Here is a 21,986-nt window from a genome sequence, read left to right as displayed (position 1 = left end):
ACGTCGAGCCCTGAAATCGTCACTAGGTAACCATCACAAGGTAGCCACTAGGACCTGGTTGTGCCTTACTGCTTGTTTTTCTCACTAAGAACCTTCCATAGAGACTTGCTTTTCCTCTATGGTCATCATTACATGTGTTTTCTTAGGTTGAACCTTACCACTGACTTTTTTGGGGACCCATGGCATGATATATAATTACTGTTTTGTTAAAAAAAACAAAAAAGCACAAAAAACAATGAAATTCTTTACAAAGAATTCAAGCGCAATCGTCAATAAGTGGGCGGTCTGGTAAATTGAAGGGGGGTCGCCCGTACCACCAGGAACCACGCGCTCCGTCGACCCATACGTGTATCAACAGAGTTTCAAGTTGAGGCAAAGGTTGTAAATCAAGTAAAATTTTCCAATGAAATTGGGGTCATAACTCGAAAAATTCGTAAGTAGGGGCATTCGTAAGTCGAAATCAGGTTCCACTGTACGTGTACTCATTTCTGATTTTCCTTTGTTCCACTTACATTTATCTTGGTGCTCTGCTTCTTGTCCCTCTTCCATGTCTTTTCTTTCCTCACCTTTTCCTACCATCACTGTTTAACCAAGGGTTAATCCCAAGCAGGATAATCTTTTGTGCAACTCAGATGACTTCGTGTAGGAAATCTCTCTTTCCTTGTATTGTGTAGTCTTTCCATCTGTCTCACTTCCTTCTTGACCTGTTTCCCTTCCTTCAGCCTGGCAGTAGCATTTTAGGCAAGTATTGTAATGATATAATAAGTGGCATTCCTTGGTTTCTTGTATCCAGTCACTGTGTGCTAGATTCTCTTGACTACTAGGGCTAGGGTCCCAAGCCTGTAGTCTCCTTGTTCCTTGTGTTAGCGGCATACTGTTGTTCTTGGGATGTGCTTATTATGGTGTATCCAATATTTTGGCTTTACTTGTCCTCCCCGTCTTCCACTTGGTCATCCCCACCATGGGGATCCCTGGCTTGTGTAGTCTGTTCGTGAGGTTGAAGTTATCAAGATTTGGGATGTTTGTGGGGCCTGACAGCAGAGTGGACAGTGCTCGGGATTCGTAGTCTTGAGGTTCTGGGTTTGATCCCCGGTGGAGGCGGAAATAAATGGGCAGAGTTTCTTTCACCCTGATGCCCCCTGTTCACCTAGCAGTAAATAGGTACCTGGGAGTTAGACAGCTGCTACGGGCTGCTTCCTGGGGGTGTGTAACAAAAAGGAGGCCTGGTCGAGGACTGGGCTGCAGGGACGCTAAGCCACGAAATCATCTGAAGATAACCTCAAGATTGTGTTTCTTACCTATTTCTGCTCATTCCATAACCCTGGTAACTCATAACTCTGTAAACTTCTACCTAAACTGGACAGCTTTTAATGCAAGTTATTGTTATCCTTTTTCCATAGATATGAAGAGCCAGCTGGAGTGAGTACGACAGCAGTAATAAGTGATCCTGTGAATGCAACACGAGTTCTCTGTGGCGCCCTCTCCCTTCCAACTCTTGCTACAATTGTAGGACGACTCTTCTTCCCATCTGCTCACGACAATCTTACGAGAACTCTACTTGTGAGTACTGTATGTGAATATTATTAAATCTTTGTTTAGTTTTAATAATAGAGTTGCACATCAGATTTAAACAGCTTAGCATAGTTTATCACAAGTCAAAAGCCTGTATACCTTGTTGGCTGTGCCTGGAGTTGAGGCCTTGTGGTTCAGGCTTTGACAGCACTGCCCAAGTTACTTGCTTCTCTCCTTCAGGAGGCAGTAGCAGGTTTCTTTTCTGCTTAATTTGCCTTCTGGTGGGCTGTGTTGGTCTTTACTTTAGATTCAATCTGGTCCTTGTCTCATTTTGACTTTATTTTTATTTTTTATTTTATTTGTTTGAGTTGGCTCTCTCCATGGTCATTTTGGCTGCAGCTGTCTGCTGCTTGGCAGAGGCATATTTTCAGTGCGGAGCCTCGCTTGTTGTTGGTCGGGGAAAATTTCCGGAGGAGTTGAATTCTCAGACCGTAGTGCTTTCTCAGTGCTTGGTGTCACTCTTGAAGATCACTGAGGGGTGCTTCAGTGCAGGGTTCTTCACACTGGCCTATTATGTGGGTCACTTCTTTGACAGCACTGTGGAGGGATGTCTGGATAATTTTGCCAGCTCTTGGACCCACAATGTGTGGGCCTTCCAGGTGGTGTTCCAGTGCCTGCATTAGTGTTCCTCAGTTCCTCCAAAGGTGTAGGGGGGTCCACGGCCAGCAGTTTACCCTGCAGTTCCTGTTGATCATTGCGGAGTTGTTGAATGCTAGAGTGGTCGAGTTAACCCCCGCTCTGTGGTGATTGTCCCATGTGTTTCCAGTCCCCAAGTGGGAGATTTGTTGAATCTGCAGAACATTCTTAACCTTTCAAGTTTGAATTGGTTCATCCCCTATCCAAATTTCTACAGACTACTTTTTGGCATGTGCACCTGTTGTTGCTGGCAAATTCCTGGAGGGTGTCCCTGGACTAATGGGATGCCAGTTGGCATATTCCATTTCAGTGACTGGTTAGGTTTTATGGTGGGGCACCAGGCTTACAACTCTCAGGGGTTCTTCTGTTTGTCCTGAATCTGGGTCTTTGATTGTTCAGGTTGATGTGAGTGGTCATTTGTCATGTTGGGGTTTGCATCTTGGCATACTTCAGAGACTGGCTGGTTTAGGCTCCCAGCCAATGCACATGTCTGTTGCCCAAGGATCTGGTTCTTTGCCATATTCATGCTTCTCAAGGTTCAGTTTTCTAGTGACTTGGTGAAAGTCCCAGTTGGTTCCATTTGCAGGTTCAGACATGGTTAGGTTTTGTCTGGGATTCTCGGTCGGTTCCCTTTCCCTTCTGCTTGCTGCCCTACCACACTTGGAAGTGTTTTGGAAGACTTTGGAAGTCTTCACCAACAGACTCTTTATCTGGTGGTGAAGATTTCCCAGGGCACCCATTGTTGGTTTCAACAGCTGTGTTGGAGTCTAAACTTTGCTTGCATGGTTTATCCTCTGAGCAGGACTCAGGGCTAGGCTCTGTAAAGTTTCCTTTGGTTTTGCCACCTCGGGCAATCGGCTGCTGGGTGTTGGGGCCAGTCCCCTGCTTCTGGTTCACCAATTTTCCCTTCACCTTTTGGGGTTTTGTCCCATGATACATACCTCCTTGGTGCTTGACCTTTTCACAAATGCCTCGGTTTTGGGTTGGGGTTTTGTTGCCAGTACTTGCCAAGCCGTTTACTATTGCTAGGCAGGTACTTTCCATTGGGTGCACAACATGGTGCACACGTTTGGTGTGGTTTGGCATGCTCATGGATTGCCTTGTCTCTCGGTGGGGTCCATGATCTGGCTGCACCATGTTTCTCAGTGGTTCATTGTTTGAATCAAAAGGGTTGTTTGGTCTCTCTCTCTCTCTTTGGAATTGAAGTCTGTGGGTATTCCTTTCTCTCTCTTGGTTGTTTCAGGACCATCATCTAATGTTGAATACTGTAGCCTTGTATCGTGCAATACTGGCGGAGCCGTTTCTACTTGCGTTCGGGGTGGATGTCACTTCAGTCCCGTTTCTCATGTGTTGTTTCACCACCATCCTGCTCATGCTCTGCCTGAGCCATCCTGGTCATTGGACTGGGCACTCTTTTCTCTCTTCTCCTAGGTTTGTGGTGGCCCATTCGGTTCAGAATTGTTTTGACAAGGCTCTTTTCTTGTTGGCATTGGCCTCTGGGGGTCGGGTCAGGGAACTTCATGCTCTCCTCTGGCGCAGGGGTTTTTGCTCTTTTGGTCCTGGTGGTAGGTTTGTTCAGTTGCAACCGTCTCCTCCTTTTCTGGTGAAGAACGAGATGGTGGCTTTCCGGAGGGGTTCTTGGTTGGTTCGGCCAGTAGTGCATCATGTGTTGTGCACGCTTTGCGGCTCTTCGCCGTTATTTACATGCCATAGACTCTGTGACCAGGGACGCGCTTTGGGTTGACTTGATTTCCCTTCTTCCTTGTTCCTGCGGTCTGTCCTCATGCCCATGACGTTTGCAAATTTGCTGCTTTAGCTGCCGTTTTTGGTAATATGTCTTGGGCTGACATTCGGGCGCGAGGATTTTGGAGGTCAAACAGGGTCCTGGCTGCCCGTTACCTCATTAATGTTCCTGGCCCTAGTCGGGTGTGTGTTGCGTTGGGTCGCAGGTTACAACCAGTTGTCTCAACTTTGCGTCGAGATGCGAGTGGCAGCCGCCTCCCGGGCAAGTCCCTCTTTTTTTTTCTTTTCTGTGGTTAGGTAGCTCCGGGGAGCCGGAGGGGCTCTCCACAGAAAACCAGCGTTGACTGTAATGAAACGCCATTTTCTGCGTGAGTCCCGGAGGCTCTCTGATAACCCTCCTTGCCCTCTGGTCGGCGGTTTTAGCGTTTTGATATTCAGCCTATGAACTGGGGTTGGATGGCCGGCGCAAGGGGTCTGGGGCTCCCCCTTCCCCCTTCTGGGGAGAAGGGAGCTGCGCAAACAGTGGTGCAGCGGCGGTTGTGACGTCATGCTTGTTTTCAGATTATGGACTTCTGCTTGATAGTTTGGTTTTTGGTAGCATTTTTAACCAGGTGAGACTGTTTTGAAACACTTACCTTTCTGGGTGCCTAACCTGGTAGATGGCAGACATAGAATACTTCCAACCACAATGGGGTTTCTATAGGCCATTGCTCCTTGTACCTCTCTGAGGGGGCCAGTTTCTAGCTCGTGGTCCCTGGTAGGCTCGAACTCCAATCGAATTGACTGATGCTCACTAAGGATGAGACAGCTGATTTTGGAGGGGGCCTTTTAGTGATTGAGGTTTTGTTTGTTCAGGTGGGGGTGCATTGTTTGTCGTGTCCAGTTGCAGCCATTCATTATTAACTCACCATTTGTGTTCCATGAGGATCCAGTGTGTCTGGTTGCACAGCGTCAAGTTTTGCCAGCCTTTGGTCTACCTGCATGCCTCTATGTTGCTCACAAGTAGGCGGCTCTATCTAATGTGTCTGTCTTGGGCTGATATTTAGGGATGGGGAATTTGACAGTCTAACAGTGCTAGTGGTGTGATACCTTTTCAATGTTCCTGGTCTGTGCCAGGTTTGTGTGGTGTTAAGTTGAGTGGCCATTATTTATTCCCTTCCTAAGGGGGTTACTGGCTTCTAACTCTCCTCTGCCCCTGGTGAATTCCTATTATGTTTTGTTCTCCGTAGTGAGATAGCAACATGGGCTACCAGCATTGAATGCAATGAAAATGCCTCTTTCTGGTGGGTCATTTGTGGGCCATTTGGTTTCATCTATCCTGACTCTATGACTGATGAGTTACTGAATGGATCCAGTAGCTGAACGTGCTGCCACCTGGTGGTGGACAGCTGCTACTACAGGGTAAACTGCCTATCAGGTGGATTGTTTCAGGGGTTTCATTCTCTGTGTTGTGTTTATCTTGCCCTTGTCTGCTTTGTCTCTGCCTTTTCTGGTTGTTTTTCTTGGTTTAAGTAATCTAGAATCCCCAGAGCCCTGTGCCTCTAGAGGGGAGGCCCAGGTCTTGGCTTCTGGTCCCCAATAGGCTTACAGTGCTCAATGGCCCAGTGTGATTGGATTTGGGTGGAGCTTTCTTGGTTGCTAGCAACAGGGAGCCACCAAAGAACTACCATAAAGAGCCATTGATTGTAATGAAATGTTGGTTTTTATTAGCCAGTTATTTGTATCATTCACAGTTTTTTAATGAATTCATTGAATAATGAGGACGCCCTAAAAGAGATGTGTGGCATGATGCCCTGATGCTAGACCTTTATGTTATGCAACAATTTCTTTTTCAGGGAGGTGCATCATTCTTGGTGGTGAAAGGTCTGTTCAAGGTATATTACAAACAGCAGCAGCACGTGATGCAGAGCAGACGGAAGATTATAGACTATCCTCAGGATTCGTCAACGTCTCAGGTTCCGGCAGCCTCCACTCCTCGGGCCCCACCCCCTACGCCGCAGGAACTTCCCGATAACCCATCTATGCCGAACACTCAGTCTTTGTCCAACCAAGAATTTGATCAACAGTTCTTGCAACAGCAACAATAAAGTTTGCAAAGAACTTAATTAGATAATATTTTCTTCAAAAGATTTTATTCAGGAAACTCGTTGTATTCACAAGTTTTATCCTGAATCTATTTTGTTAAATGTGAGGTGTGGAAAAATATATACTGTATATACAGAGTGACTGTTGGTTATATTGTAATTGCCTCTTATTTGGCTACACTGTTAAATATACCTCTGTAAATACTGTATACTTGGTCTCAACTTCTGAACTGCACTAAAGGAAATGACTTTCTAAGTGAATTTTGGAAGAGTTTTGGAAATATACACATTGAAAAGAAAAATCTGCATGTTATCTTAATGACTGGGTTACTACACTATCTGCAACTGGTTTAGTTGTGACCTAATCTGTCCTCATTCCCCCCCCCTAAGTATCTTCCCCTGGGTGGACAAATCTGGTGAAACTGACTAAAAGCTCTTCTGTATTATATCTAGATGTTTGTGACCTGTGTTTTATTAAATACTGAATTGCTCTTGATATTGTTAGTGTAGTGTGTAAGGGTGCTCAAGTGTTTTAGTGCTTGCATGGTTTCTTTTTCAGATTTATAATCTTTGTGGTGGTTTCTGGGTGACACCTCGGTAGCTGCCTTCAACTTGAAACACACAGGTGTATAGGAAAACATTGAAAACAACAGGCTTCTGCCTCCAAACTCTGCATAATGTGGAGCAAGCACCAGTTTTGCTTGCCCCAGTTTTGTAGGTGAGAAGTTTGTCATAGGGATCGAAGGTCAGCTGGTGAGAAGAGAAAACTCCAAACACTGAACTCTCCTTTGAGAATATTTTGGAAATCTCCAATTGCCAAACATCTCTCTTAACTACCTATCCCTCACTGAGCCAAGTACCCTGAGCTTCACCAGGTGGTATGCTGCACTAGCCAAGGGTTGAGGTGACCCAGTCTTCTCACATTCGTTTACCTATAAGAGTGAAGTCATGTGCTTTCTACCGAGACCTCTCACCTTCCTTAACAGCTAAGTGAACTGGTTCCTTGTAGAAAGGTAGAACGGTTTAGGAGTCATTTGGTTTTAAAGCTGCACAGCATGAATGCCAATTTTGTTTCGAGATGATCTTCCTTGATGATGTCCCAATAATCAACTTCCACCAGAGTTCCAGTCTGGGGATTTTTAATTCGTTCTTTGAGGCAAACTCCTTTCGAGTTGACTTTTTGAAGTGTTTTCTGTTCTCTGTGGTTGATCACGGTGGTGGGTTGAGTTTTGATTCCCACAAGCGTTAATGGGGCAAGCAAACATTTTGCTTGTCCACCACATATTGTGAGCGGTAAACTGGGGAAAGTTACTAAGCTGTATCCCAGAAAGGGGCATTTCATTACACTCGGTGCTTTATTTTTGTTTATGTACTGCACTGCAGTAACACTAATGAACACACGAGCTAGCTTAAGAAAGCTGTGTGTGAATGTAATATCGATACACTGCTGAACAACTGATGTCAATGTATAGTATCACTATTACAGTGCACTCTACTCAGAATTAGAAGCTTTATTCTTAAAAAATGTATTCAGATCATTGTAATTCTGGCTGGACTGACTAAGCCTACAGCCATAAAGAACATAACACACAGCTTAGTTAGTTGTAAAACAGATATTGACCAAACATAACATAATTTAAATGGCAAGCCATACAAAGACTAAATATAACTTGTAAGACGTGTATTGATAAAAGAAACATATCTTTAACAGCTTATTATTTCATATTACATAGATCATATATTGTACATATATTTACATTAGATTACACGAGCACAGATGCAAAAGAATCACAAATATAGAGGAAACTTTATAAAAACATTGTACATAATATCATCAGCTCCCAGATCTCGCTCGTTTTAAACACACGCATCGAGTAACAGAGATCAGATTAACAAATTTAAATTGCTTGTCTACATGGAATGTGTTTGTGACAGTAATTCCTTAGTAATATCTAGTATCCAACTTGGGGGGCATTCCCATTTTACTGTTGTCCTGCTGCATCATTACACCAGACACATCACTTAGTCTCAAGTTGTATTTTCTTACATTCAAGTTGATATTTCTAGCTAGCTAAGTAATTATGTAATTACATGTACAGTAATAAGTGGAGGCCTCCCCACCCCCTCTCTCCCAGGATATTCGTGCATGAGCCCTAAGCTTCTGGCTGGCCCACTGATGTGAAGGCCTGATGAGAGCTAGTAATGTTAGCAGGATGGGTGATTTTCTTCGGATAAAATATCATCCGCTTCTGAATTACTTCGCCATGTGAAGGTGTGGACATGAGGCCAGGAAGCAAGTCACAATGAGTGTGAGGAGGGACACCTAAAGTATGTTTGGGAACATTTTTGCCACGCATCATTTACCTTACCAAAGTCACCTTTTTTGCAGACTCATAGTTCACAATCCATACTAACTTGAGACATTGTTTGTTGAATATCTACTTTGGATAAAGTGTGAATGTGACCAAATTCATTCAGTATGGTATTTGTCCTTTTAGGTTTCTGATGGCAGTAACAACATTTACAAGCAGTCTAAATGAGAATACTAGTATGACTCAAATGCTTTTCAAAATATTTTACTTCATTATCTCTATTTTGTAGTTTTTGTTCATGATCTGGAAAAAAAAGTCTAGCGAGTTAAAAAGTTACTTTATAGTACATTTGCTAGAAGTGACCATAAGATTGTATTTACATTATATTTTTCACATTATATTTTCAGCATTATTTAAAATATTTTTTTCCACGGTCTCTTTGTTTGATGCTAATATAAATAGAAGAAACATTAGCATTAGTTCTGTCCATACAACAGCCTGCTCCATTGGCTCTCAAATGTTTCAATGGTGGATCAAGATAGACAGCAGATAATAAAGGACTAAAATCCAGCTCTTTGTTTGACCCCATTTTCTGTGGGGGAGGCCCCACAGCTCCCTGGAGCTATCGGATTAATATGCGATACATTAGACCAGGGCTTTAGTCAATGGAGTTCTGTCTACCGGGGACCACAAGCCAGAATCTGGTCCCCTCAGTGAGACGCAGTGAGCAATGTTTTATGTTTCCTGTGTTTGGGTCTGGGCCCTGGGTTTTGGGCCCGGTGTACCTGGCCATTTGCTCTGCTTGCTCCCACGCCTTCTGTCCCTCGGTTTTTGGTCCGTTTTTGGCTGTTTACCTGGGCGTTCAATCTGGGAATTATGTTTTGCCATTAATTTTTGTGGTGCATTTCTGCCAGCATATGTGGTGGTTTGGGCTTCCCCCAAGTTCGTTTCTTGGTTCCTTTGGGCTCTTCGGTTTCGTTTTGGAGGTTTTCTTCCTCTTGGGCCCATTTTGGGGTTCTTGGTTACCTCCTGTACACCCCAGACTTCTGGTGTTCTGGGGTCTTCCTGGCCTGCAGAATGCTCTTTGTGGGTCTTGGCACATGTTTTGTGGTCGTGCTGGGGCTTCGGCTTCTGTTTGTCGAGGTGGGCCTTTGGTGCAGCTTTTGTTCCGGTGCCTCCTCCGGTGGTGTTCGCTCTGCTCGCAAGTCGGCTTCTTGCTTTTTTACTATTATTTTTTTCCCAGAGAAAAATGCTGCAGTCCCTTCGCAGGTTGACGGGACGACATGGAGGGGGGTCACTCTGTTTGCTCATGCCTGGCCCACGATTTGTGGGCATTCGGGTCATGTCCTCCAGCCTTTGGTGGCGTTGGGTGGCTCCTCCTTTGGGGGGCTTTGGAGCTAATGGAGCGGGCTTCTTGCCTTGCGCTCTGTCGCGTCATCTTGGAATGGGTGCGCTTTGTCGTGGTCGACACGTCCACATCCCTCAGGTGGGTTCCCGCCTGTTCCAGTGCCGATACAAGACTGTGCAGATCTGCAGTTTGTTCTGGACTTGTCCTGTCTGAACTCCTGGATTCCTTGCCCTTCCTTTCGGATGACCGCTCTGTTTCAGGTCAGGCTTCTGTTGGAACCGGGTACCTGGGTGGAGTCCCTGGACCTCAGGGGCGCGTATTGGCACGTTCCCATCCTCAGGGGTTCTGGGATTGGTTAGGTTTGTGGTTATCTTCAGGTTAACTTGAGATGATTTCGAGGCTTAGTGTCCCCGCGGCCCAGTCCTCGGCCAGGCCTTCACCCCCAAGAAGCAGCCCGTAGCAGCTGTCTAACTCCCAGGTACCTATTTACTGCTAGGTAACAGGAGCATCAGGGTGAAAGAAACATTTTTGCCCATTTGTCTCCGCCTCCACCGGGGATCAAACCCGGAACCTCAGGACTACGAATCCGAAGCGCTGTCCACCCAGCTGTCAGGCGCCCTGCTGTGGTGGGGCATCCGGCTTCCCACTTTTGTTGAATTCCATTTGGCTTGAATCAGGCACCACGCATATTCACGAGTCTTACCTGGGTTGTGACCCCGGGAGTGAACCTGGGGCGTTTTCCATAGCTCCGCCTCTTCCAGCAGATCGGACTGGTCAGGTACATGGCTGGTTCTGTTTTCTCCTCCGCTCTTCGCAACTCTTCTCTTTGATGCAAGTTTATCACCATCTCTACGATGATCAGGTAGCTTGCTTGATGGTGTCCCACCTGCGAGCTTCGTCTTGGCGACAGTATGAAGTTTCCTGGGATTCTTTTTGCCATTTTCTCTCTCTCTTCATAGGTTTTCTTCCATTTCTGGTCGGGTTGTTTTGTCCTTTCTTTCTTGGCTTTTTAGGACTGTCCCTTAATGCCCAATACTGTCGTCTTGTATCGTGCGGCGCTGGCGGAGCCACTCTTGCTTGCGTTCAGGGTGGATGTCACTACTGCCCCGTTCCATAAGCTTTCTCATGCTTTGTTTCACCTCCGGTCTGCTCATGCGCTGCCTGAGCCGTCCTGGTCTTTGGTCAGGGTGCTCTCCTATATCTCCTCCTCGGTTTGTGCTGGCCCTTCGGTTCAGGTTTGCTTTTCCGGGGCTCTCTTTCTGTTGGCATTGGCCTCTGGGGTTCAGGTTGGCGAGCTTCATACTCTCCTCCGGCACAGGGGTTTCTGCTTCTTTGTTCGTGGTTGTTAGTTTGCTCAGTTGCAACCTTCTTCTTTTCTGGTGAAGAAGGGGATGGCTGCCTTCCAGAGGGGTCCTTGGGTCATTGATGCTTGGTTGGTCAGGCTGGGGGTGCATCATTTGTTGTGTCCGGTTGTGGTTCTTTGCCGTTACCTGCATGCCTCTGCTTCTGTGGCCGGGGATGCGCTTTGGTTTGATCCGGTTTTCCCCTTGTTCCCTTTTCCAGGGCTCGTGTCTCCCAGGTCGTCTGCAGGGTTATTAAGTCTAGCCAGCCTGCGATCTATCCTCGTGCCCATGACGTTCGGAAGTTTGCTGCTTTGGCTGCCGTTTTCAGCAACATGTCTTGAACTGTTATTCGGGCGCGAGGATTTTTTTAGGTCATACAGGGTCCTGGCCACCTGATATGTGGTTCACATTCCTGGTCCTGGGCATTCATGTGTTGCTTTGGGCCACAGGCTGCAGCCAGTTGTCTCGCCATCGAGTTCAGGAGTGTATTGCGGCCTTCCTGGGCGAGTCCCTCTTTTACTTATCCTTGGTTATGTAGCTCCATGGAGCTGTTGGAACTCCCCACCGAAAACCAGCATTGAATGTAATGAAACACCATTTTCTGGGTGAGCTTTTGTTCACTCTGCTTGCTTTTTGTTTTGGTTTTGATGCTTAGCCTGCGAACTGAGGTTGGTGGGTCTGGGCTCCCCCCTCCCGAGGTGGGGGGGGGAGTTGCGCAGACGAGCGATGTGATGGCGTGGTGTGATGTTTGCTTGTTTCCTTGGGAATTGAGGGAGTTCTACCTCTCAGTTTGGCTTTCAATTGCATTTTGTTACCTTGTGAGGTCTGTTTTGTTATGCCTACTTTTCCGGGTGCCTAACCCCGGCCAAAGGCAGATAAGGTAAACCCCCAATAACGGGGTTTTCAGAGCCATTGCTCCCTGCGCACCTCTCTGAGGGGGCCAGGTTCTGGCTCATGTTCCCCGGTAGGCAGAACTCTATTGACTAAAGCCCTGGTCTAATGTATCGCATATTAGCCTGATAGCTCCAGGGAGCCTCCGGGGCTCACCCAGAAAATGACGGTTCATTACATTCAATGCTGGTCTTTTAAGCAAGAAAGTTTCAGAGGTCATTGCACTATTTCACAACTAGGACATATTTTTCTGCTTAGCAATTCTCTGAAAAGCTAGGTATATTCATCCTCATCAAATTCCTTGGAAGCATTAAGAACCAAACTGCGCTGTGCATTGTTGTGCCGAATAGTTTTTGCCACCGAGAAATTGCCTAATGTTGTCAATTAGCTATAAAGTCAATTTTTACGTAACGTAGTCAAAGATTTAGTTTTATATTGTTTTTAGATAATGGATCTATAGTTATCAGGGGACATAGATGCCCAGCAGCTCTTTAAAATAGGAACAAGTACAGAGGTGTTCATTACAGATGGCAATGTACCATGGGAGAAATACACACAAACATGCAGTTTTGGACTCCAATATTTAAGGTTGTCTTAGATGTAAAATTGGAAATCATATCTGCTGTTGTTAACGTCCTAACAGCTGTCTGAACCATTACAAGGGTTTTAGTGTGCAGGTGTTTCAACATTAGGAACAAAATGTACACAAGTCTCACTGATATTTGTAAGATCAACTGTCCTGTACATAGCACTGATGTACAGTGTTAAATATTTATTGTAGAACAACTTAGATGTATTATGAGGCCTATAGATATATTCTTTATATTTTTGCATAAAGTTTAACTTAAAATTTGTAACACTTCCGTTTGGGAAGGTTATGAGCAGTTTTTAATTCCAAAGTATTGTATATTTTTAAGTCATCTTAACTGTTTGGTGATATTGTGCTCTACTACTTCGATTTGGGGCAGACGGCCATCTCTGATCCTATATCCCTTCCATAATTTTTGTTTGTTTGTTCAATGTGCTCGTTTTGGAATTCATAACTTGACCGCTCCATCCAGGCATACCTCTTCACCTGTATTGTATTATGAGGGATAATCATAGCCAGCTCCAACAAAATATTTTCATAACATATGTAAAAGAGCATTGAAAGAGCAATGTCTATTGTATTTACCTATGTTATGACAAGCAATTGATGGAGCAGGTCTTACTGTTACCTGTTCATGGAGCTTCCTGGAGGCAACACCTTCAACACACTCGTACACACACATACAAGCACAATCGAAACAGAAACAAATGGACATATTTTCTTTCACTTGATGGACTGTTCACCTAGCAGTAAATACTTACCTGGGATGTTAGACAGCTGCTACAGGCTACATTCTGGAGATATGTGTACTTGCCTAGTTGTGCTTGTAGGGGGTTGAGCTTCGGCTCTTTCGTCCCACCTCTCAACAGTCAATCTACTGGTGTACAGATTCCTGAGCTTCTCAAGCTCTATCATATTTTCTTTTAAAACTGTGTATGGAGTCAGCCTCCATCCACCACATCACTTCCTAGTGCATTCCATTTACTAACTACCGACACTAAAAAAGTTCTTTCTGATGTCTATGTGGCTCATTTGAGTACTTCGCTTCCACTTGTGTCCCTTTATGTGTGTACCTCTCATGTTAAATAATCCATCCTGGTCTACCATGTCAGTTTCCCTGAGAATTTTGTATGTGGTGATCATGTCTCCCTGAGCTCTCCTGTCTTCCAGCGACGTGAGGTGCAGTTCACGTAGCCTTTCCTTGTAACTCGTGCCTCTTATTTATGAGACTAGCCTAGTGGCATACCTCTGAACTTTTTCCAGCTTTGTCTTGTGCTTGACAAGGTATGGGCTCCATGCTGGGGGCTGCATACTCCAGGATTGGTCTTACATATGTGGTATACAAGGTTCTGAAGGATTCCTTACACAAGCAATTCTGAAGGATTCCTGAAGGCAGTTCTGATGTTAGCCAGTCTTGCATATGCCACTGATGTTATTCTTTTGATGTGGGCATCAGGAGACAGGTTTGGTTTGTGTGTGTGTAATTACCTAAATGTAATTACAGGATGAGAGCTATGTTCGAGGTGTTCCGTCTTCCGAGTACTCTTTGTCATATACCATTTTGAAACTATGACGGTTTTGGCCTCCACCATCTTCCAACCATCTACCACTCTGCAAAAGAAAACTTTCTAATATTTTTTCAGCACCTTTGCTTCTTTAGCTTGAATCTGTGTCCTCTTGTTTTTTAATTTGCTCATTTCAGGAATTCCTTTTTGTCAATTGGTCGATTCCTGTTAGTATTTTGTAAGCGGTGATCATATCTCCTCTTTTTTTTTCTTCTATCTTCTCGTTTTGGCATGTTTAATGCCTTCAGTCTCTCCTTGTAACTCTTTTTTTAAGTTCCAGAAGCAGTTTTGTAGCATGCCATTGCACCTTTTCCAGTTTATTTAATGTCTTCTTGAGATTTGGGCACCATACAACTGCTGCATATTCCAATTTTGGTCTCACAAAAGTCATGAACAGTTTCTTTAGTATTTCACCATCCAAATAATTTAAAGCGAGTCTGAAGTTGGAAAGCGGCATATACGCTCCTCTCACAATGTTCTTTGTGTTCCTCTGGTGACAGCTTACTATCTAAAACCACCCCTAGCTAGGTCTCGTTCTTTATTAGAGTTCTGTAATTCCTTTCCACATAATTTGTAAGTTGTGTGTGGTCTATTTTCTCTGATTCTGGGCAACAGCTTCTACAGTCTCAACAGGAGAAGGAGAATGGGAGCAGTCAACACGAAGATTACCGGAAGGAGGATGGAGAATGGTCTGGACACAGACATCGTGAAGGCTCAAAAGACAGGGCCGAGAAAGAGGATTGGGGTGAGAAAGGAAAGAGGGCCCAGGAGAGAGGGAAGACTGGGAAGGAAGGAAACACCAGACAGAGAACTACGAGAAGACCCTCAGGCCCAAAACACAAAGGAGCAGGTGGTGTGATGGTGGTGGTGTCAGGGTCCAAGGCCTGGAAGCGGTTGAAAAACTGAGAAAGTGGGAGAGGGCGAGAAGTGGAACGCAACACACAAACATAAGACATGCCAGAGAAAGAGGGAAGACAGCGAACCTGGCGTCTTGTCTCAGGAAAAGTTAAACGATCGCGATGTTTCAAATTGAAGATGACTTCCTCAAAGCTATAGTGTACACATGCGCGGGCAAAGGCAGGGTGTACATCACTGCAATTGACGCAGTGAGCTTGGGAAGAAGAGCACTCTGTCTTAAAATGACCTGAATCTCCACACACAAGGGACATAGAGAGATCTCACTTGTGTGCCTGAAGGGACCATGCCCAAATCTTCAGCACCTGTTGGAGAGGGGATGCACTCCTGAACGGAACATTTGGCACCAGCAAGAATTATGGAAGATGGAAGGGACCTACTATCAAAAGTGGTCTTCACAATGCGAAGAGGCTGACGACGATAACTACGAGATGGTCGAGTGAACGTATCAATCTGGAGGTAGGTAATGCCTGTGGCCTCGAGGATATATTTAATATCCTCTGGGTAGTCTTTCAGTTCCCTATCACCAGTCGCAACATGGTGTGGGAGAATAACTGTGCCAATGCTGGCATTTAACTGGGCATTTTTTGAGATCCAGACACGAGTCTCCCCAATGCAGGATAACGAAGCCAAGTGGTCAGCTGCTTCCTGAGAAGGGGCTGCAACAAAACATGTACCAGTACGGGTGGGGTTAAAAGTGACAAATGTATCCACTGAATCAACTAGGTGTTTATGGATGAATCGGCATCAGGATGTGTAAGATCAACATGGCTGAGATCAAAATACTTAGTCCACTTAGCAGGACCAAACAAATCTTGGAATGTATTATATCAGGAGAGAATTATGCATGTGCGAGTGTGAAGGTGATGGCGCCGAGTACCCCTAGTAAGGGGGGGAGGGTAAAAAGTGCAGTTACAACAAGAGATGAAGCCACTTCCAGTGATGAGGTGGTCACCACTGTTGGCTTGGGGCTCAACCTTGCCACAGAGGTGGGAGGGGAGCAGAGTGAGTCAGAGAAGCAGCTTGGTCTGGGCCCAATGTAGTGGGAGCTACAGAGCCTAGCCTTCCCTCGCAGTTTGACTCGGGGACCTGGTCATCTACCCTATGAGTCTGAGAAGTTAAATGAGGGTCAGTTATCGGCATAAAAACGAACGGGTATAAAATTTTGTCCACGAATAAACCTCCATACCCACCATGGAGCCACAATTGGAGGATAGGACACCCGACAAGATGCACCCCAGGTGTGCAGCATGGATATACACCCTGCAATTGTCACCTTAAGAATCATCAGTCTGTTGAGATTGGGCTCGGCAACAAAGGCAAAGTTTGACAATACTGTAAGTGTTCCTTCGCTCGACAACGTCAGGTACCTGTACCAGAGTTCTACGGGCGAGTGTGCGTGCATCCCCAAATACCCGCCATCAAAATGGAACACATTGGAAAGAATATTCAAGAATGGCAGTAAGGAAAAATCATAGAGGAGAAGAAAGGGGGGGGGGGGAGAAAAAAAAGAAACATGAGGAAGAGGAAAAACAACCAGCAAAAATTAGTGAAGACAGCAGCAGGAGCATAAGGCTTCAAAAGGACAGAGAACATGCTGTCCCATGGAGCATCACATGCCGACAGCCGCCCACCAAGTCCCCCCCCCCCCCTCACAACGGCAATGGGGTGGAAACAAAAAGGGGGGGGGGGGGAATAGACGAAATGTTCACACTGAATACAAACAGAACAAACCCTCTTCATAATTTTAAAACTATATATGAATGGGAAATACGACAGGAGTCATTGCTATAAACAACTGGCGGCTAGAAAGGCTGGATCCAAGAGTCATTGCTTGGTCTTACAGGCACAAGATCCACCACAAGCGTGGCTCTCATCCTGTAACTACACTTGGGTAATTACACACACACGCGCATGATACGCAAACACATAAGAGTTGAAGAACCTAACCGGTTCTAGCACTTAGCCTAAATCCCAACATAGCTTAACATAATACTAATGTATCCTAGTGTGTCTTCAGATGAATGAGAATCTTCAGAAGCTCATAATGCTTTTCATACAGACATTCAGAATTTCAACCTACTGGTATTGCACCTCAGGGTCCAATGTATGCAACCGCACTTTACCACGAAGTAGTAATCTTCAAATGAAGAGTTTCCTAATAAAATTCTGCGGCTTTTCATTTAGGTGCTATTTATCGGAAGTTATTTTTTTCATCCTCAAATTTACTCTAGGCTGAATCTTCAGCTGCTTTAGAGCCAATTATGAACCATGAGCTTCTGTACCGCCAAAAGGGCTTCATTACTTATGGGTTATGGTTCATTGTTCTCCGCATTCTCCTCTACATTTGTCAGCAGCTTGGAGCACCCTGGAGCCATGTATATTGAAGGTAATTTTATATAATACAAATCAAACCCAGTTGTTTTCTTAACCAAAATAATAAAAGTACTTAACATATTTAAATTACAGTACATATTAAGAAAGTACCTTAAATTTTTGCATTGGTTTCCAGTATATTCATTTGTACTGGAGCCCTATTAGTGTTGTCATGCATTATTATATTACGCTTACCTTCTGTTCATTGTAAGTTGTTTCTTATCTTCTCATGGACATTTTAATTACCATTGTGATGTATTTTTTTTCTGTTGAGGAAACTCATTTCATAACCTACCCAAGGTAACATTTGCAATTCTTGATCAAGTACCATGCAAAATCTTTGAGTAAATGTGTACATTTGTGATGGGATCAGTCACTAATATGAGGCTTTGGAATTTAGTGCTGCCATGCATTTTTGTTATGTATTTAGGTCAGTAATGTAATGATTATGTAGGAATTTGCATGTCAAAAATTATGCTGGAAATCATGATATCCACAAGGAACTAAAATATTTTAGTATGAACTTCTAAGTTCTTACATATTAATTTTGCAGGTATTTTGTTTCAGAACTGGAGGTGTCAGTTGTGTGGAGCAGGTGTGTAGGTTGAACAGAGCATCAATAATGTTTGAACTCTGGTAAGTGTGCATAATGTGATGGTAACAAAATGCTGAGGCTTTTATATGAGGAGGAAACGTGCATTACATTCACAAAGAATTTTTGTATGATTCATTATTCCATTTTATTTGTGCATAAGACTTCCAGAACATGAATACCCATCAGATGTGACCTTCTTGCTTGATGGACGGTTAACACCATGAACACCAAGCCAAGCTTATTGTAAAAAGTGTACAGAGTATGTCAATGTGACTCTAGGTTCACAGTATCCCCTGGGTTTGATATGGCCTGGGTTCAATGTGACCCAAGAAGTTGTAACCCATTGTAACCTGGATTCAATGTGCTTAAGCCAAGAATTGGCAATTTTTGTTATACAGTACATACATACACATGTATAACAAAAACAACTGACACTGCTCCAGTTTGAAACAAGGACTGTACAGGTGTATATATATATATATATATTTTATATACAGGTATATATATATATATATATATATATAATATTATGTATATGTACTCACCTAGTTGTGCTTTTAGAGGTTGAACTTTGGTTCTTTGGTACCACCTCTCAACTGTCGTACAGATTCTTGAGCCTATTAGGCTCTATCAAATCTACATTTTAAACTGTGTTAGGAGTCAGCCTCCACCCCATCACTGACTAATGCATTCCATCTGTTAACTACTCTGACACTGAAAAAAATTCTTTCTAATGTCTCTTTCGCTCATTTGGGTACTACGTTTCCACCTGTGTCCCCTTGTTCATGTTCCACTCGTGCAAACAGTTTGTCTTTGTCCACTCTGTCAGTTCCCCTGAGAATTTTGTAGGTGGTGATCATGTCTTCTCTTACTCTCCGACTTCCAGGGATGTGATGTTTAGCTCCTGTAGCCTTTCCTTGTAGCTCATACCTGTTGGTTGTCATACATGACTTGTCTGGTGGCATACCTCTGAATCTTCTCTGTCTTGTGTTTAACTAGGTATGGACTCTAGGCTGGAGCTGCATACTCTGTATTTACCTAGTTGTGCTTGCGGGGGTTGAGCTCTGCTCTTTCGGCCTGCCTCTCAACTGTTTCTACTACTACTATTTCCCCCACCCCCACACACACACCCCAGAAAGCAGCCTGTGACAGCTGACTAACTCCCAGGTACCTATTTACTGCTAGGTAACAGGGGCTTAGAGTGAAAGAAACTCTGCCCATCGTTTCTTGCCGGTGGCCGGGATCGAACCTAGGACCTGTGTGTGTGTGTTTTTTCAGTACGAGTGTTAAGAATACGGTATATTTAAAAAGGCATTTTTTTTAGTCCAAGGTAAATGCAGGAATAAACTGCTCTTGGTTATCAGATTTCTTAATTTATTATTTAACAGATTATTGCAATATGCTTATCATTGCAAATGTGTATACACAGGACTTGAACACTGTATTATCTCTTAAAATATATAATCAATATGAATGTTATTATCTTTAATGTGGAAACATAAATCTTTGGTAATGAAATTAGTTTAGTTTTTTGTTAAAGGTAGGTATGGACTCCAGGTACAATATATTAATGTGTTACAAGAATTACTGACTGAGCATAGTCTCATATTTGACTAACAGCTATGTTAAATAAAATGTAAATAGTAACAAGTTATTATAACATAATATAATAATAACAGATCAATGAATCTAGTATGAATTTTTGTTTCTCACTTTGTTCTTCACTTGAGAAGGAAGATGGAAAATTAACTCCCCAAAAGTTAATTTTGCAGTTTTATTATGGCTTAATAAGAGATGCATTTCATTATACTCTGCCGTTGACAATGTTAACAGGGTTAAGTGAATACAGTATGACTGGAGCAAAATATATAACTGAGGTGAAGCACCTCACCATAGGTCATTGCAGCTTACCGAGGCCCAATCTTCTGCATGTATTTCTGCTCCTCAGACTTGTAGAGTGGGCAACTAAGTTCCCAGGGTAGATTGTGAGGGAAGATTGAACATCATAGCTCTGGCGGGCCCTAACCAGGAATAGTCTTTGGCAACCCCCTTCTGATCATCTCCCTTCCCTAGACTCTTCCTTGGCAGGGTCGACCAGAGTCCCAAATGGTGACTACCGCATCACCTGGGGCGACTCAATCCTTGATGGTTACTACAGTGTCTTTTGTACCCCCTCCATCCTAGGAAGTCCAAGGCAATGTTCTCGCCGTCGAGCTCACATTTCCCGCAACTGCTGCTACATTCCATGAGGTTTTCCCTGCTATGTGGCCTTAATATTTTGGTGTCTGCCATAACATTACTTGTTCTGACGATTTGCCAATACAGACACCTAAAAGACACTGGATGTTGTGTTTGCATTGTTTAATCCCATCCAAACCAATACCTGTGTCATTGGGTCACTTTCAGGTGGACACTTGCCTAGTTATCTTGCATTGGTGAGGTCAGTTTGAGCTCAAAGAATATGCTATTAAATGCCAGCATCAGCTTAGTCTTCCTTCTGAACCATGTAGAGATGGGGACAAGGCACTTAGGACTGCTATGAGAATATTAAGTACAGTACTATATACTGTATCCTCAATTCCCAAGGTTATCCTGTCCTCCAGGTTAACTTGTCTACTTGGGTCCCTCGTGATTGTCATACTCTTAAGGTGGTTAAAGGTAACTTTTGATTGCCAGACCTTCCCATCGGTAATTGTTGCTGGTGCCAGCTCTTGAGAAATACATATGTAGAGGCTTGGAGAGGATTAGATGTTGGAAATTTGGGCATAGAGCTTCAAAATGTAGCAGTGAGGTGTCTATCTGCCCCTTAAGTGGTGCCTCTGATCATTCCAGCTTTGAATGTTTGTTATTCCTATTTTCACTGCATCAACTATGGTGATGCACTGCCTGTTTTAACATGTTTTTGTCTACATTATAAATTTGAACAAGTCGTCCCCCACCTTAAGCACTGCAATTGCAAATCTTTCCACAAGGGGTGATGCCAGGGCCGTATTTCCTCCTCTTCTAGCATGACCTCTGTTCATGCATTATGTTTGTCCTCTACCCATACTCAGTCCCTACAGACTTCTTCAGGTCTGCATTCCCAAACCTTGAACCCCAACACCTCCAAGCTCCCCTCCTTCCCCCCCCCCCCCACTCCTACAGTGAAAGACTTTGGATGTCGCCGGTTGGCATTTCCGCTCTCCCCAGTCTCCCATTTCTTTATCCATTGTGGGTCTCTCTCGGTCCTCCCAATCGTTTGGCCCTCCCTCGCCTATGATCGTCTGGGTTGCTATCTATGCTTCGCTCTTCCATCCTTGTTTTGCTGCTCTCATTCTCCCTCCCCACCAGATAAATTGAAACTGAAATAAGTTTATTGAGGTAACCCACACCAGATATGATTGTGGCTGTCTCTCAGTGCCTTGGCACTACCACACCTGTCAAAAACATATGGGTACCTGTATGGGTGTAGGTAGATTGAAGGAAGAGGTTAAAGCCAATTCCATCGACAACCTTAAAAACATAACCAAGACATTAATATGGAGAGGGATAATTAGTGTAATGGGTACAATCAGCTAGGAGACAGGACATGAAGTGCTGGATCTTGCACCCTGAATGAAGTTACCAATAGGTAAGCACACACTCCCATTTTACCATGTCAACATAAATGAGTCCCCTGAGGTGTAGCTACTAGGTTGGCTCAACAAGGAGGAACACAGGGAAAGGCACAGAACTCCATGCATGAATGCACAAGTTACTTTGTACACTGCCACAGCAGGAAAAGGAGGAAAGCATTAGCCCCCCCCCCCCCCGCCTTTCCAAGTGGTGGGGGAGAAAGAAAGTAATAAGAAAAAAAAAAAAGCCCCCTTAAGTTACAAATCTTTCAAGAGACATGAGGGAAATGGGAGAAGTCTACTACAATGACAGTTACATTGGCATTGAAAAAATAGCCAGTGATAAGCATACAAAATGGCAAAGTTTCACCAAGATGATGATCAACCAACCTTTATTACCAGATAATAATACCACTACATTCTA

At 44.1% G+C, this 21,986-nt stretch overlaps 1 protein-coding gene and 1 long non-coding RNA gene across 2 annotated transcripts in view; both read left to right on the top strand.

The window, feature by feature from the left end:
* The window catches only part of LOC138366242 (uncharacterized), a 137,605-nt gene extending 117,943 nt beyond the window's left edge, over positions 1–19,662 (top strand). Inside the window, exon 2 of the long non-coding RNA XR_011229112.1 lies at positions 12,741–19,662. This is a non-coding gene — a long non-coding RNA (uncharacterized lncRNA). The remainder of the gene's footprint in view (positions 1–12,740) is intronic.
* The window catches only part of LOC123757595 (E3 ubiquitin-protein ligase MARCHF5), a 28,473-nt gene extending 8,811 nt beyond the window's left edge, over positions 1–19,662 (top strand). The window contains exons 6-7 of the mRNA XM_045741374.2: positions 1,401–1,560; positions 5,787–19,662. Coding sequence (XP_045597330.1) covers positions 1,401–1,560; positions 5,787–6,038 — 412 coding nt within the window. The 3' untranslated portion in view covers positions 6,039–19,662. The remainder of the gene's footprint in view (positions 1–1,400; positions 1,561–5,786) is intronic.
* Positions 19,663–21,986: the final 2,324 nt, after the last annotated feature.

The sequence above is a fragment of the Procambarus clarkii genome, chromosome 19 (assembly GCF_040958095.1).
Source record: "Procambarus clarkii isolate CNS0578487 chromosome 19, FALCON_Pclarkii_2.0, whole genome shotgun sequence".
In the NCBI taxonomy this organism is placed as follows: Eukaryota; Metazoa; Arthropoda; class Malacostraca; order Decapoda; family Cambaridae; genus Procambarus; species Procambarus clarkii.
This window is presented reverse-complemented; position numbering and strand designations above follow the sequence as displayed.